The following is a 17,483-nucleotide window of genomic DNA, read 5'->3' on the forward strand; positions in this document are numbered from 1 at the left end:
CAGCTACTGTGTGGATAAACGATAAGGTGGTCTCTCAAGCAAGGTGGTCCTGAGCTAAATAGGAACTCGCTTGTTAGTTCTAACGCCTTGAATTTGGCCCAGCAGCAAACGGGCAGCCAGTGCGAGTCCTGTAAGCAAGGCGTTATATGCAATTCCCACAAGTGACCTATAGCCGTCATCTTCTGCATGAGCTGCAGCCAGATCAGGGATAGCCCTACGCAGAGTGGATTGTAGTACTCCAGCTTGTGAGATCACCAAGGCATGGACAATCGTGGTCAAGCTTTCCCGATCTGAGAATGGCTGTAGCTGCCTTAGAAACTGAAGTTGAAAGAGGTCATCCAGTCCTGCCCACTGCAGAATACAATGAAGGAACCTGCCAGGTGTCAATAGGCAGGGAGTTCCAAAGTGTAAGGAAAGGTAAAGGGACCCCTTACCATTAGGTTCAGTCGTGGCCGACTCTGGGGTTGCGGCACTCATCTCGCTTTATTGGCCGAGGGAGCTGGCGTACAGCTTCCGGGTCATGTGGCCAGCAGGACTAAGCCGCTTCTGGCGAACCAGAGCAGTGCATGGAAACGCCATTTACCTTCCCGCTGGAGCGGTACCTATTTATCTACTTGCACTTTGGCGTGCTTTTGAACTGCTAGGTTGGCAGGAGCAGGGACTGAGCAACGGGAGCTCACCCCGTAACGGGGATTCGAACCGCCGACCTTCTGATCAGCAAGTCCTAGGCTCTGTGGTTTAACCCACAGCGCCACCCACATGCTACCACACTAACAGAAGGGCTATTGTGTGGCGCCTGAAGACGGCCCTTGATGATGGGAAAGGGGTGATGGAGCGAATGGGTGGGTGACCCTATCTCTGGAGTCAAAGGAGGAGACCCAAATCTCTGCTGCTGACTTCTCCCATCCTCTCTGCAAATGCAAGATCCCACACTCACCTTGCAAACCTCCCACCTCGCTTTCCTTCTCCCTCTGCAGCTGGGAGTACTTCTGGTTGTGGGTCTCTGTTATCTTGCGATGTTCCAGTTTCAGCCCATTGTGTTGCATCTGCAGGTCGAGAAGCTGCTTCTTGACATCTTCGTGCTGATTCTAATCCAAGGAAAAATAAAAATTAAAACTGAGACAGGGCAGGAGCGGCAGGGGGAGAGACTCCTGTGTGACACACTCACGTCTTCCCCCATTCGGAACCTTTCCAAATCAGTAACAAGGAATCAGTCCCTCTGTCTACAGTGTTCAGAAATGAGTGCCAATGGTTTGTTTGTTTCATAAAATGTATGTGCCACTTGATTGTAAACAAATCTCTCAAAGCACTCATACAGTCAAAATGGTACCATCCATGCCATATATATAGTAGGAATCCTTAGGTTTGGAAGAAACCCCAAGGTTTGTAGGAATACAGTAAGATCCTCAAGGTTGTGGGGACTCATGTCTGGTACGGAGTGAGCAGAAGGCTGACAGGCAGGTGGCAAGAAAAAAAAGAGGAAAGCAGGAAAGGCCAGAATGGAATGGAGTGTCCTGAACTGGAATACTCCGTGCTGCAACATTCTGTGGCAGCTCCCACTTGTATGTTTCTAATTTTACCTCCAAAGGCTCTCTAATCACATTAGGGCTTAAAGCTGTATCGTGATTTGTTCAGATTCTTAAAAAAAATAAATAAATAAATAAAACAATTTCAGCATAACAAATTATCAGTCTAAATAATCAATTACATTATTCCCCCCCATTCCTCCCTCCCCCCCCCCCAGGACTTCCCTCAGCTCCCCTCTCTGGTTTCTTTGCACAAATTGTTCTCTGCATGTTATAAAATTGTACATATCCTTGCCTTATCTATCACGTGTTCAACTAATAAATTTGTGGATGTTTATTCAAAACCTGCCAAGGAGTCTAGATCATTTTGTTGTCTTTTTAAGTAATTTGTAAAAAGTTCCCATTCTTCCTTGTAGTCACAATTGTCCTTATCGCGCGGTTTGTACGTCAATTTGGCCAAAGTGATTTATTCAGATTCAATCACTTCACCAATCAGTTGTTTGATTTTTAACTGGCTGATAAGCCTTCTCAGCAACAGCAGCTTTTAAGTTGACTGATTGATAGATTCATGTTGACTGACTGATAGATTCAAGTTGACTGATTGATAAGATTCAAGTTGATTAACTGCAGTGGAGCTTCATTTGTACCAACGGGGTAAACTTTTATAGTACGCGCCTATGCTGGTTTTCTCCCCAGACTCCACGGAGTTTAACAAGGCTTATTCCCAGGACAGAAAGACATACTGTACCGTCATCCAAACTACTGGGACCATTAGGCAAGACTCAGTGATATGGCTGCCTTGGAAGACAGCGGTTCGTTCCCGCTGCCACCATTTCTTCCCTTCTCTTCTCCCAAGCATTCCCTTTCCCAACCCTGGCCAGCTAGCCTCAAAAACTGGGGTGGCTGTGAAGAATTAGCCATTGTCTATAAGGGGCCAGGGGTTCACCTGAGCACCCATCGATCTACATATATAATTGGTGCTGCCAAGCCAAGCAGAGCACGATCGCTGCAAGTTACTATGGGAACACCGAAGGAGGTGAATTCTGGGTCAGTGGCACCGTGCGAAAGGGTTTTCCCCGGTGTTTTTTAGAGGTCCCTAGCTTGGGAAAGGGCAGAGAAAGACAGGGCTATAAACTCACATGGGGGTTCTCAGTTCAGTCATAGAAAGAAAGGCTGAGCTATTCCGGAAACAATCGAAGTACTCCCCAGCTGAATAATGGGGTTTTCACCACGATTTTCCACTTGTCAGTCTTGCTTTAAACATATTTGCTGTTTTTGTGTTTTTAGTTTTGTTACAGGTAAGTCGCCTTGAGGCAGTGGTTTGGAAGGCAACTAATAAAGCAAAGGCAATAGTAATAATAATGATACTCTTTTGTTTTAACACATCTTAATATTGTATTTTTATATTGTTGCAATCCTCCCTGGGGCTTTGCGATGAAGGGCAGGTAAAAAATCACCACCACCATCTTCAGTCTTACATTGGTTACTTTTTTTAAAAAAAGAAACTAGAATCCCTGTAGGCAATTAATGCGCTGTGAAAGTCCAAATTAAAGAGTGTGTACTCAGAATCTATTAACAGTGAAAGCATAACAAATCTGGGTTAAGTGACCCAGAAGGAAACTAACAAAGACAGACTTTTTTCCACCACTCCCTCTCTCGGGCTTTTTAAACCTTGTATGTGAGTTTTTTAAAAAACACATTGGGAAAAGTTCATGATTGGAGTTTCACTGAACTTTTGTCCTTTCAAACAGATTTTTTATGTTTGTTTGTTTTTAAAGTTTTTATTTTATTGGTAGTTTTAAATGAGTCTTTTATACGCTTTTGCACATTTAAAACTTATACAGTGCTTTTGTAAAAAAGAAAGTGGTTTACAAAAAAGATAAAACAATAAAATTGTGAATTAACTAAATTTAACAACAATAATAAATCCTGCTAAACAATAATAAATTCTGCTAAATGTGAACCAATAGCCACAATATGGGCCTGGTTTATCTCACAGAATCTAAAGCTTCCATCCGATACTACTCTAAATAGACCCACTGAAGATTATCTAAACTATATTTTGTGTTTGTGTGTGCTGCACGATTGTAAGAAAAGCTCTAAGCTGTTTATAAAAAATATCACATGAAACATTAAAATGTTTGATTTAAAAAGTAAAATAATAAAGGCAATTTCAAACATCCAAAAGATGATTAAAATCAACAGTAGCTAATATAAATATATATATGTAACTTTTACTGGATAGCCTTGCCTAAATAAACACATAAATAGGCACTGAATTATATAATCATAGACTTAGAAGGGAGGAAGCAGGAGAGACTGGACAAATAAGAGAGCATTTTTCCCCCTTCCTTGTTTGCCTTTTGTAAGGTTTCAAGGTTTTTGTGTGGTGTTTTGGGTTCAAAATTCTGTGGCTGGAAACACATTAAAATATTACCCATAGAAATCAATGTAAATCGGCAACTCATTATGCAGATGCAAGCCTAACAAACAACTTCCTGAGAGCATGTTGCGTTTGGATAGCGAGACCTTTGTGTACAAATGTTAGGGCCAGTTTCTCAAGCAGTCATTCTGGACACCCTCCCCAGAGTACATAGGGACCGCTCTAGATTGGGTTGTTCTCTTTGAGTGGATAAATTCTGCCACATGCCATTTACACAATGATGGTGGATTAATACCAGACCATCCAGACAACATTCCACATTGTTCTGTGATGCTTTCACCACACTCCACTATTAGTAGTAGTAGTAGTATTAGAGAGGAGCGTGGGAACGCAATGCTTAGAGATGATGGAGTTGTTGTCTGGAGGGCAGCAGGTTCTCCCACCCCTAGAAATGGCTGAGATTCCTGTGCCAAAAAGAATCAGGGTCCATTTACCTTCAGGATCTTATGCTGAGAACTCAGGGCTCCATATCTGTTCATGGAATCTTGCTGCAAGGAAAAAGTGACAAGCACAACTGTCAGTAACCAAAATGACCAAAAGCGGTTAATAATAATAATAATAATAAAAATAATAATTTTTATTTATACCCCGCCCTCCCCGGCCAGAGCTGGGCTCAGGGCAGCTAACAACAGTAAAAATTACAGTAAAACATAAGAAAGGTAAAGGTAAAGGGACCCCTGACCATTAGGTCCAGTCGTGGCCGACTCTGGGGTTGCGGCGCTCATCTTGCTTTATTGGCTGAGGGAGCCGGCGTACAGCTTCCAGGTCATGTGGCCAGCATGACTAAGCCGCTTCTGGCGAACCAGAGCAGCACACGGAAACGCTGTTTACCTTCCTGCCTGAGCGGTACCTATTTATTTACTTGCACTTTGACGTGCTTTTGAACTGCTAGGTTGGCAGGAGCAGGGACTGAGCAATGGGAGCTCACCCCGTCGCTGGGATTCGAACCACTGACCTTCTGATCGGCAATTCCTAGGCTCTGTGGTTTAACCCACAGCACCACCCATGTCGAAAAACAACCAATTTTATTACCCAGCACAGCGGTGGCGGTCTTCTTGGTGGTGGCACACCAGTGCAGAACACACTCTCTCCCCTCCTCAAAGAGTGACTGGCTCCTATTCTGTCTAGTCTGAGGTGCCAATTAAAAACCCACCACTTCGTCCAGGTCTTTGATGACAAGGGAGCTGTGAGGAAGCAAGGCCAGCTGCAGTGGCATACCCTGGGCTTTTTTTTTTTCCCAGCCAGAACTTGCCGGCACCTCTCAGGTGGGAACCATGGCCATTCTAAGAGAACGAGGGAGGTGTTCAGGGCAAGTTCTGGAACAATTTTTTTTCTGTAAAATTTACACTGGGCATATTGCTGCAAGGAACGATTGGGAGTGGAAGTTACAATGTGGAGAATTTAAATTTTGTCCTACATTATTAGATTTGAGGGTTTACTGAATATATGGGTGAAAATTGTGTTCATTTAAAAATGCTGGTAGCATTCAGATAAATTCAACAGTGTAAATAAGTTCTGATGGACGTAAACAATGGTTTACTGAATGGCTTGTAAAATATGCAGGGATGTGTGGCATGCAAAAAGAACCACAGAAAGAGAAGAAGGGAAGTCATTGATTTAAGGTTGTTTAAATGAATATTTTGAAATGTAAATCAGAAAATCTGTGTGTGTGCAAGGGACGTGAGTGGTGCTGTGGGTTAAACCACAAAGCCTAGGGCTTGCCGATCAGAAGGTAGGCTGTTCAAATCCCCGCAACGGGGTGAACTTCCGTTGCTTGGTCCCTGCTCCTGCCAACCTAGCAGTTTGAAAGCATGAAGTGCAAGTAGATAAATAGGTACCGCTCCAGCGGGAAGGTAAACGGCGTTTCCGTGCACTGCTCTGGTTCGCCAGAAGCAGTATAGTCATGCTAGCCACATGACCCAGAAGCTGTACACCAGCTCCCTCGACCAGTAAAGCGAGATGAGCGCTGCAACCCCAGAGTCATCTGTGACTGGACCTAATGGTCAGGGATCCCTTTACACACACACACACACACACACACACACATATATATATATATATATATATATATATTCCAGTGCAACAAAAAACCATGTACAGTGAATATTATTAATAAAGGATAGTAAATATTATTTTTAAAGGATCAATCATATTGATAAAGGATATTATTCCTTTTTTCCTTTTTATGTGTGTGCCCCCTTCCCCCTCCCTTTCACCCCTCTCTCTCTTATTCCTCCAACCCTCTCTCATCCCTTCTGTCTCCACCCTGTCTCTCCCTTCCCTCTCCCTCCCCCCTTTTACCCCTCTCCCCCTCCCTTTCCCTCCCTCTCATCCCCTTCTACCCCTCCCCACCCCACCTCCCTCTCGCACGCACAGAGGAATCTAATTTCACCCACCTTTTCTTTGTTGAGGGCTTCTTGAGCTTCTAACTTGTAGACTAAAAAATCTGAGGGATTTAAGAGAGAGAACAATCAGGGAAATTAGTGAGACGGAATTTACTAGAATCTGGTTTACATTTGAAGGAGGAAGCTGTTTAAAGGCCTGTGAACCTAATAGGAAGGAATGTGCCCACTATTAAAAATTTTTTTTAAAGAAATCCCTGGAAAAGCAACTAACTAGAAATCCAAAGTTTAAAAATGCAGAAGCCTATCCTCCATCGTATTTCAGAAAAGAATTCAAAGTGGAACCCGTGTCTGAAAGGAGCACCAGTGGAAACACTCTGTGTTGCTGACAATAACAACAATTGTTTGTACTCACATACACAGCAAACACACATATATATTAGGCAGCCTAGCGTGATTTTAGTCTAAGAAGAAGAAGAATCATACTATACAGTGCTGTATAATCCAGCATGACTGATGGCCCGGGATGCTGGGAGTTCTAGTACAAGATTTCCCATCCCTGCTGTCTAAAAACCCTCAATTACAACCAAAAATCCTTCACAACTTCTTCTCCAATCGTTAAGTGGCGATTAGCCACCCAGCGCACATGGCACAGAAGGCCACATCTTTATCCAAGATAATTAGAGATCACTTGCAGCCCTCTCAGAAACGCTCCCAAGAAGAACAACTGCTATATTGATCTTCTGCAAAAGCTCTGAGACACAAGAGTCGAGTCAGCCTTTTAATAAATGCTTATTTCTTTTCTAGTGGGGCAATGCGGCTGAGAGCTGGGGCACCAGCACAAAACCCCAGAGGTTTGGGAATGAAGGCCGCAGCAGGGGAAATGATGGTAGCTCAGTGATGTAGCCTTTGAACGGCACACAGGAGGTTCCAGGTTCGATCCCCGCCACCTCCAAGTAAGGAATGTCTGCTGCCCGACACCCTGCTGCCTGTCTGTGCGGACAACACTGAGCTAGATGGTCTGCCAACTTTGGTATGGCAAAATACAGGACAAGGTGGGGGAATTGCATACCCCGTTAAGTGTCCCAAACCAGGACATCTTGTTTTTTATTGTGAGAGCACGGTGGCCATTTTGGTTGCTACGATCTCACACAATTTCGCAGTGAAATTTCCCCTCCCCCAAATGTGTTTTTTTCAGGGCTGCAATTTCGTGCAGTGCCCCCAAACACGCATTTGTGGGTGCTGTGTGTGAAAAAGTGCTTTTTTGGACTGGGAAGCGAGACGCTCATGGCAACCAAAATGGCCGCCTTGCTCTCACGGCAAAAAACGGCAAGATGGTGTCCCAGATTTTGGCTTCAAAGTGTTGAAGGGTATGGGAGAGAGAATCAGCAAAACAGAAATACAGGACAAACTGCCTTCTGTACTGAATCAATATAGGACATAACATTTTACATTGAAACACGGGACAATCCTTTATTATACAGGACAGAAGGAAACCTTACCATGGGACAATGGTCAGACTCAGCATGGGGAGCATCCATGTTCCTGACAAGGCTCATAGCTTAGTGCTACAGCATCCATTTTGCTAGGGCTGCCATACATCCAGGAAATGTAATTTTGTTCCCAAAAAAAACCTCAACAATTTTTTTCAGATTTTCACTTTAAAAACTATTAAGCACTGATTGAATTAAAAGACACACACACATACACACACTAATCTAGTAGAACTGATAATTACAATAAAAACAGTGCCAAGCCTTTTATGAAAAGCAGGGAGTTCCCCAAAGCCTGTTGGAACAAGAAGAGTTTTCACCTGCCGGCGGAAAGACAAGAAGGAGGGAGCCAATCTAGCTTCCTGAGGGAGGAGTTCCAACATTTGGGAGCAGCCACCAAAAAGGCTCTTTCCAAAGCAGCGTATTCTGATGTTTTGAGCAAACACCTCTTCGAATTTACTTCAGGCAAAAAACCCACAACCTTACCTTCTTTTGTTTTCTTGTGTTCCCCTCGTTCTTTCTGCAAGGATCGTTCTAGCCGTGATCTGTGTTCATAAACAACTGAGGGGGAGAGAAGGAGAAGGAAAAACAAATATGAAGCAGCAAAACTTCGCAACACCCGCCCTCTACCCAAGTGATTTTCAGACAAGGATTTAAAAACAAATAAATAAACCTGGGTTCTGTGCCAAAGCTCAGGTTGTCAGCATAAAGGATGCATATGGAACAAGCCTGCTTGGTGTCTCTGTGTTATTTATACTGCCATTTCCCCCGCTTTATCTACTATATATTTTAAATACAGTGGTACCTTGGGTTACATACGTTCAGGTTACAGACTCCGCTAACCCAGAAATAGTACCTCGGGTTAAGAACTTTGCTTCAGGATGAGAACAGAAATTGCGCAGCAGCGGCACGACAGCAGCAGGAGACCCCATTAGCTAAAGTGGTGCTTCAGGTTAAGAACAGTTACAGGTTAAGAACGGACCTCCGGAACAAATTAAGTACGTAACCAGAGGTACCACTGTAGTTGTTTGTTCACTAGGCATTTGACAACTCACTGGGATATCGTAACCGTATTTTTGCATGGCGGTTCCTGAGATTGTGGATAACCTTCCCTTTGCTTCTAGTCTGTAAACATTGTAAATGTTCCTTGTTTTATTTTTCCATCCCGATTTTGTTGCATTATAGCTCTAAAGTTGCCCCTCATGTGGCAACACTGGGAAAGCACAGCAGAACAACTAACAGAGCAGAATGACGTGCGGACGGCCTGGTATAAATCAACCACTGATGCACTATTGTTGCGGCTATGACACATTGCAGCCAACACACTGGGGTACGGGGTCATTCTGGAGGGTCCCCATATTCAAAGGCTGCCCTGATCTTCCTGCCATTCAAAGAAAGAGCGAAACAATATACTACTTTATTTATTCGTTTAAAGAGGGGAGGGTGGGGAGGAATAAATGTTGCTCACAACACATCCAACCAAAATGGCATTCTTTCAGGTCATAAATGTCTCAAGGCAAGGACATTTGTGTGTCTCCCTGCCCCCCACCCCCCCACCCCACAAAAATCACAGCCAGAGGCCCAGGAAATACAAGAACACTCAGCGTGATGGAGGCAAACAAGCCAAACCTAGCATGCTAGAGGAAGGGTGGGCAAAATATGAACAAAAATAGTTTAAAATCTGCATTTGATGTGACAGATGAGTTCCTTCTCTCTCCCTCTCCTTTTTTCTTTCTTTCTTTGATCAAGAAAGAACAAGTACAAGGCTCCAGTTGATTTCTCGCTGCTGAGTGAAAAGGACCTCCAGGCATCCCTTTCAACCTTCATGGATGTTTAACAATGACTTTTAATGCACTTTTAAAGGCACTTGGAACCCTACCGAGCAGCGGGCTTTCTGGTGAGGGGGGTGGGGAAATGCCAAGCCCAAGGATCTCGTTCTCTGATGAAGCCTCGATAAGACACAGAGCTCTGTTTTGGACTAAGTTACATGGGGGAGAGGCGGACCCATTTCTATGGTGATCCAACTGACAGCTATACACTGCAATTGCACCCGTATTCTGGAGTTCCAAGTGGCAACAAGGGAGATGCTTCTTTTGGGTTGCAAAACTGGACCAGGGAAGGCATATATACATGACTGAAGTGAACAGGTACGAAGGGCAGGCACAAAGCGGAAGCAGCAGTACGCTAAGGACTAGGAACCTGCGCCGTTTATAATGCAGAAGCTGAGATTCTCAGGAAGTTGCCTTTATCGCAGCCAAATTCTGTGGCTTTTTTGCATTCCACCACACATGCATATCGCACCAATTTCACGTGTGCCTGAGGGCACTTTCTGTAATGTCACCCTCTAGGATTTGAGGGAGGGGAATCACCACTGTCCTTTCTCTGTCTGTCCACCTATCTGTGCCCCAAATAGGAGAGAGGTATATATTTGTTTCTGCCCCCTCAGAGGTGCCTCAGAACGGACCTGCCTTGCACGGAAGGATGTATTTTGAGCCGCATACCACAGAGTCTCGCCAGGCACAACGTGACAGGATATGAACAAGTCCTCTGAGAATTTATTCCAGCTCACACTAAAGATTTCTTACGCCCAACGAGCCGTCCGCATGATATAACCACCTGCCTTTCACTCTCCTCTCTGGATTTCACAAACTCTCCTTCAATGTAAAGATAGTTAGACTCTCAAGCTAAGCTGAAATCACTCCCAGGGTTTCCCCTCAGAGTATTCTCTTCTATGTACAGCTAAAAAAGAGCCACAGACATTTGGGTGGGGGTCAGTGAAATGTGCAAAGGGTGTTTAGTTTTTGAAAAGTTGAGGGGGGGGGGAATTCTGAGGAATTAACTCTTGTGAGAAATTTCGGCCTCTATAATATTTGATGCAACAAACACTCTTGTTAGTTTAGAGTTAAGACTCTTGGACTAAAGGAAGCCACAAGGATAGAGAGGAACACTAGGAGAAGCCAAGTTCTGAGCCCATCGCTCCCTTCCACTAGATTAAAACATAATGGGCAGGATCCACAGCTACACCTGAAATTTCCCACTATAACCACAGGTGGTGAAATGCAGCAGGAGGTTGTTGTTACCAAATATCCTCCATGGAAGGCTGAAGCTCCAAAATATATTTTTGCTTTTAACTGGGGTGGGTGTAAGCTGAGAAGTTTTGGAGCGGTTCTAGGCTAGATCTTGAAAAGGCACAGCGATGACATTGTCTGTTTAGCTAGACAGTTTATCCAAGATGATTTTCGTGGCAACAGAACCCTAATCCAATGCAGAAGAGGAGGGTAATAGTTCGCTGACAGTGGCTTTTTGGGCTAGGATACCGGGTGGTAAAAGGGACTCGGGTAGCGCTATGGGTTAAACCACAGAGCCTAGGACTTGCCGATCAGAAGGTCGGCGGTTCAAATCCCCGCTACGGGGTGAGCTCCCATTGCTCAGTCCCTGCTCCTGCCAACCTAGCAGTTCAAAAGCACGTCAAAGTGCAAGTAGATAAATAGGTACCGCTCCGGCGGGAAGGTAAACGGCGTTTCTGTGCGCTGCTCTGGTTCACCAGAAGCGGCTTAGTCATGCTGGCCACATGACCCGGAAGCTGTACGCTGGCTTCCTCGCCCAATAAAGTGAGATGAGCGCCGCAACCCCAGAGTCAGTCATGACTGGACCTAATGGTCAGGGGTCCCTTTACCTTTACCTTTACCGGGTGGTAAACCTACAGCCTGGAGACCAGTTTTCCCAAACCACACCTGCCTGTGCATCCCCTTAGTGGAGTTCAATACTGCTGGGGTAGGCAGGTGTGGAGGACTCCCTGGTCCTGAATGGGGTAACTGTGCCCCTGAAGGACCAGGTGCGCAGCCTGGGAGTCATCTTGGACTCACAGCTTTCCATGGAGGCACAGGTCAACTCTGTGTCCAGGGCAGCTGTCTACCAGCTCCATCTGGCACGCAGGCTGAGACCCTATCTGCCTGTGGACTGTCTCACCAGAGTGGTACATGCTCTGGTTATTTCCCACTTGGACTACTGCAATGCGCTCTACGTGGGGCTACCTTTTAAGGTGACCTGGAAACTACAACTAATCCAGAATGCGGCAGCTAATCTGGTGACTGGGAGTGCCTACTAAGACCATATAACACTGGTCCTGAAAGACCTACCTTACATTGGCTCCCAGTATGTTTCCAAGCACAATTCAAAGTGTTGCTGCTGACCTTTAAAGCAGTAAACAGCCTCGGCCCAGTATACCTGAAGGAGCGTCTCCACCACCATTGTTCTGCCCGGACACTGAGGTCCAGCTCAGAGGGCCTTCTGGCAGTTCCCTCCCTGCAAGAAGTGAGGTTACAGGGAACCAGACAGAGGGCCTTCTCAGTAGTGATGCCCGACCTCTGGAAGACCCTCCCATGAGATGTCAAGGAAATAAACAATTATCTGACTTTTAGAAGACATCTGAAGGCAGCCCTGTTTAGGGAAGTTTTTAATGTTTGATCTTTTATCATCATAGTCATTTATCATCATAGTCATTATTATTATTCTGTTGGAAGCCGCCCAGAATGGCTGGGGAAACCAGCCTGATGGGCGGGATGATAATAATAATAATAATAATAATAATAATAATAATAATAATAATATACTGTTCAATACTGCTGAATGTGCCAATGAAGCAGACCCCTTGAGCCAGCAGGATTGAACCCTCTGCTCATCAGCTTGTGAGTGGAAAGTTCAATCCTCCTATGTGGTGCTTCATTAACGCCCCCCCCCCCGGTCAACTTTGACAGGGGGGCAGGGACTGCCCAACTCTCAGTCAGCCAGCATCATCATGACATGAGATGATGATTGAGAGGTGGGGGCCCGGCCAGTTGCCAAAGTTGGCCCATGGCATGGGGAGATAAAGATCTGACCCTCTGGGCCAAACAAGTCTCCCATCCCCTGGTTTAAATTGCATAAAGAATATGACATTGATGGTAGGAAAATTATCTGGAAAAGGATGAAGACTTGATTGCTGGGAAGTATTATTCCCCTAATATAAGTGACATGTATATTAGCTTGCAAACAGAAAACACGATAACAGGAGGGGGCTTAAATAATATGCATAACTTGGAGAGCCAGTGTGGTGTAGTGGTTAAGAGCGATAGATTCATAATCTGGGAAACCGGGTTCGCGTCTCCGCTCCTCCACATGCAGCTGCTGGGTGACCTTGGGCCAGTCACACTTCTCTGAAGTCTCTCAGCCTCACTCACCTCACAGAGTGTTTGTTGGGGGGGAGGAAGGGAAAGGAGAATGTTAGCCGCTTTGAGATTCCTTCGGGTAGTGATAAAGCGGGATATCAAATCCAAACTCTTCTTCTTCTACAAAACCCATTAGAAATAAAATACAACCCATCCTCTCTGCCTGTAGACCTCTGGACTACAACTTCCATCATCCCTGACTACTGTCCAGGCTGGCTGAGGCTGATGGGAAATGAAGTCTAGCAACATCTATCAGTCCATGGATTCACCATCACGGCAGTAATAGATAGATCCAAGCAGTGGCGTAGCGTGGGTTGTCAGCACCCGGGGCAAGGCAAGTAATTTGCGCCCCCTAAGCCGTGGATTTGCGCCCCCTAACCCGTGGATTTGCCCTAACCCCAGATGTTGCGCCCGGTGCGGCCGGCCCCCCCTGCACCCCCCACGCTACGCCACTGGATCCAAGGCAGAGAGAATGGGCTGGACTCAATTCCCACCAGGCTTTGTCAACTGCTAGGGATAGTAGCTAATGCTATTCCTACTCAAGATAGGGTTGCCATATTTCAAGAAGTAAAAAATCTGGAAATGTTGTTGAGCTTTTTTGGGGCAAAGTTTTTAAGGAAATTCACCAAAAAATCAACACTTCCGACATAGGTTGCTGCCATGTGCCCAGGTTTTCCGATTTTTGGAAATTCCGCCCAGACGCTATTTCCGATGGATGAATCCTGGATAGATCTGGGAAATCCCAGGCATATGGCAGCCCTATACTCAGAATTACTCTCTTATCACAACACCCTGTGAGGTTGACTAGGCTCAGAGTCAGTGACAGGCCCCACACCACCCCGCTGGCTTTAACAGTGGACTGGGGATCTGAGACTGATCTCCTGGGTCCTGGTCCAACACTCTAAACCAGCGGATCTCAACCTGTGGGTCCCCAGATATTGTTGGACTACAACTCCCATCATCCCCGAGCCCTGGCCTTGCTAGCTAGGGGTGATGGGAGTTGTAGTTCAACAACATCTGGGGACCCACAGGTTGAGAAAGGCTGCTCTAAACCAAGTATGAGGAGCCTTTGCCCCTTCAGACATTGCTGAACCACAACTCAATCTCCCCTGACCATTGGCTATTCTAGCTAAGGCTGATGGGAGTTGTAGTTCAGCAACATCTGAGGGACCAAAGTTTTCACCCCATGCCTGCTCTGACTACTACCCCACACTGCCCTGTCTTTCTAGGCACCAACGCAGATGACTGAACGGAGCAAAAATAAGGTTGTGAGGAGGGGGCAGGAGGCTCCAAGAGGCAGAGAACTGCAGAACTATGAGCTGAGCTGGCTGCTGTCCCATCCAGCCATTACGAGCAGCTACTAAAACGCCTCTTTAAAAAATCCCCCAGGAGCAATAACTTGCAGAGAGAGCTTCTTCTCTTTGTTAACGTTTCCAGCAAGGCAGATGTGCCAGCAGGCTTCAGCGTGGAGAAATAACCATTCCCGCAGGCTTTCCGCAGAATTTAAGAACATTCCTCTCTCTCTCTCTTGTTGTCTGTTTGCCATTTTGGAAGTGATCTCTAAGGGAAGAGAGGGGGGAAATACACTTTGCCAACCAGCTAAGAGCTGATTTACACACTAGGAAAAGGAAAAAAAAGGGGTGATGTATCTATCCCTGGAGTGAACCAATTCAAAATTCGAGGAAACATCGGAAGCTGCCTTATATTGAGTCAAACCCTTGGTTCATTCAGAGTAATGTTGTCTACACTGACTGGCAGCACCTCTTTAGGATTTCAGGGGGGAGGGGATCGAACCTGGGACCTTCTGCGTACAAACCAGGCACTCTGCCACTGAGCCACACAGGGGTGGGGGGCACATGCCAGTTCCCATCCTGTTAAGATGCAGCAATGATGGTCAAGGGAGTTTTGACAGAAGGGGATTAAACCCAGTCATGGAACAATCTCTTAGGGAAAAATAGTTCCCTCTTGTACATGTGTGTGTGTGTGAGAGAGAGAGAGACGGGAGAATGCCCTCTGCAATTTTTAAAAGCCCTTGCCTTTTAAGATATGCCTGTATATCCTTTGCATGCTGCCCGATAGGACCTGGAATAAATGGTACTGTTTCAGGGTACCTGAGTAACCCAGCATACATTTCAAGCATGTGACTTCCCCCAAAGAATCCTGGGAGCTGTAGTTTGTTAAGGGTGCTCAGAACTGCTTCTCTGTGGTGGCTAAAGTATCAATCCCAGGATCCTTTGGGGGGGAGGAAGCCATGGGCTTTAAATGTGCCCCAGTCATGCCTGCCTCCAGATCTGCCCGCCCCCTGCTTGCATTAAAAATGTTCAGTGTTCATGGAGATTTTTAAAAGGCTGAGGAGGTGTTTTGGGGTTTTTTGCACCCTTAGGTCTGTTTGCTTTTAAAGGGTCATGTGTTAGAGGGTGTCTCGAACATCTACCAATTTCACTCTTCTCCCAAGTCTGCTGAGATTCCCCTTATATTTCTCAACAGCTCTGTTTTGATTGGCACTCAGCAGCTGAGTTTGCTATTAAAGGGAGATTTTATCCGTATGTGACTTATGCACACACAGAGAGAAACCATTTGTGCTTCTTTCTTCTTTCATGCTTCTAAGATTTTTGCCCCCAACCGCAGCTCAAACATTTTTCGAGCTCGTCTCTGCCAAGGCGTTTCGTCAAGCTTGGTCTGGACGATGGGATTAGAAGACCTTTGAGGGTCTCTCTCTCCTGCTCCACAGTTCTATTCTAGAAAAGTGTAGCCAGCTGGGAAAGCAGAGCGGGCATCTCTAGCCGTAATTACCAGAACTGGCGCTCGGCCAGAATGCCAGAGCTCACGGCCGGGCCCCAAGCAAAGCATGCAGGAAAAACATTTAGAAACCCTTTGGATATCAGATGGAGGGCTGGAAAGGAATGCAGGAAGTTGTCTTACACCAAGCCAGACCTTTGGCCCATGGAGCTCAGTACTGTCAGCACGGGCTGGCAGCAGCTCCCTAGGCTTTCGGGCCTCTTTACCTCCGCCTTACCTAGAGATGCCAGGGATTGATTGACAGACTGCCTTTCTGCCCCAGCCTTTTCGCCAAGGAAGAAGAAGAAGAGTTTGGATTTGATATCCCGCTTTATCACTACCTGAAGGAGTCTCAAAGCGGCTAACATTCTCCTTTCCCTTCCTCCCCCACAACAAACACTCTGTGAGGTGAGTGGGGCTGAGAGACTTCAGAGAAGTGTGACTAGCCCAAGGTCACAGCTGCATGTAGAGGAGCGGAGACGCGAACCCGGTTCACCAGATTACGAATCTACCGCTCTTAACCACTACACCACACTGGCTCTCAAGCTGGTGGGTGTGGTTCTCTCCCCACCCTCACTGAATCCCCACAACAACTCTGCGAGGAAGGTTAGGCTGAGAGGCAGTGACCAGCTGAAGGTCACCTGGCCTAGTGGGAACTTGAACCCTGGTCTCCCATGTCTTAATGTGACGCTCTAACCACTACACCACCCAGCATCTTCTGCATGCAATGCAGGTGCTCTGTCACTAAATTATGGCCCTTCCTTCAAAGGAGCAATCTGGCATGGGTGAAAGGGCCAGAATTGGGGTTTGGGGTTTTTTCTTCTCTGCAATGGCCCAGAAGGAGGCATTTCCCTAGGCATTCTGGGGAAAGTAATACAGGAACAATCACCAAGGCGGCGGTTGAAATCAGAGCTGTTGAGGCCAGAGAACTGAGGGAAACCCTCCCCAATTAGCAAATGTGGACACCAAAGGGTCCCTCTCTAGGCTGCTGTTTGGTCCTGGGTTTTTGGTAGGTGTATCTGCAACATGTCATTAAAAACGCCGCCTCAGTCAGACTGTTACAAGCAGCACAGTCCTGTGGAATACCCTGCTAGCAAGAAATTCAGTGGGCATTTTCTGTGCCAAACGCCTGCTGCTGAAAACCCTTCTCTTCTGCCAGGCTTCTGCCGGCTATTAAGCATACGTCCTTCCACTATGGTTTAATTGGTTTCTGTTTTTAACTTTCTAAATGGTTTTTTGTCATTTGGTTTTACATTTTTTATCACGGTAGCGCTACAATATTATTTGTTATGCCGCAGCAGTATACAAATATTTAAAAAATAAATGTGACCGCCACACATTGCTCTCATCTGGAGGGGCAACCCTTGTGCTAAAGCACAACAAAAAACGGGACAGCAACACAGAGAGAGGGGGGGGGAGGGAGGGAGGGAAATGTTACAGGGCATAACCAGGAAGTTACAGGACATGCACAGATTGGAAACGCAACAGCCTGCCCATCCCAAAACCATTGCAGGAGCAAAACAATATCGCCTATAAGCAACGTGATACAGGCACAGTAAAAAAAAACTTCCGGCTTCTGCCCAACTAAGTCTTCCTCAGAGTAGACCCAGTGAAATTAATTGTTCCGTTACCACAAGCACTTTTGCTTCCCCGATGGGATTATCTTCCCCCCCCCATACGCTGTCCTGGGGTTC

General features: G+C 46.0%; 1 protein-coding gene across 2 annotated transcripts in view; it reads right to left on the reverse strand.

Annotated features, from left to right (window-relative positions):
- The window catches only part of LOC309346817 (uncharacterized protein), a 45,216-nt gene that overhangs the window by 23,644 nt on the left and 4,089 nt on the right, over window positions 1–17,483 (reverse strand). For both annotated transcript variants that reach the window (XM_081871036.1, XM_081871035.1), the window contains 4 exons: window positions 8,291–8,365; window positions 6,366–6,415; window positions 4,404–4,457; window positions 938–1,088 (listed from right to left, as the gene is read on the reverse strand). In XM_081871036.1, the coding sequence (XP_081727162.1) occupies window positions 938–1,088; window positions 4,404–4,457; window positions 6,366–6,415; window positions 8,291–8,365 (330 nt within the window). The remainder of the gene's footprint in view (window positions 1–937; window positions 1,089–4,403; window positions 4,458–6,365; window positions 6,416–8,290; window positions 8,366–17,483) is intronic.

Source organism: Podarcis erhardii, assembly GCF_964252035.2.
Source record: "Podarcis erhardii genome assembly, chromosome: 7".
NCBI lineage: Eukaryota > Metazoa > Chordata > Lepidosauria > Squamata > Lacertidae > Podarcis > Podarcis erhardii.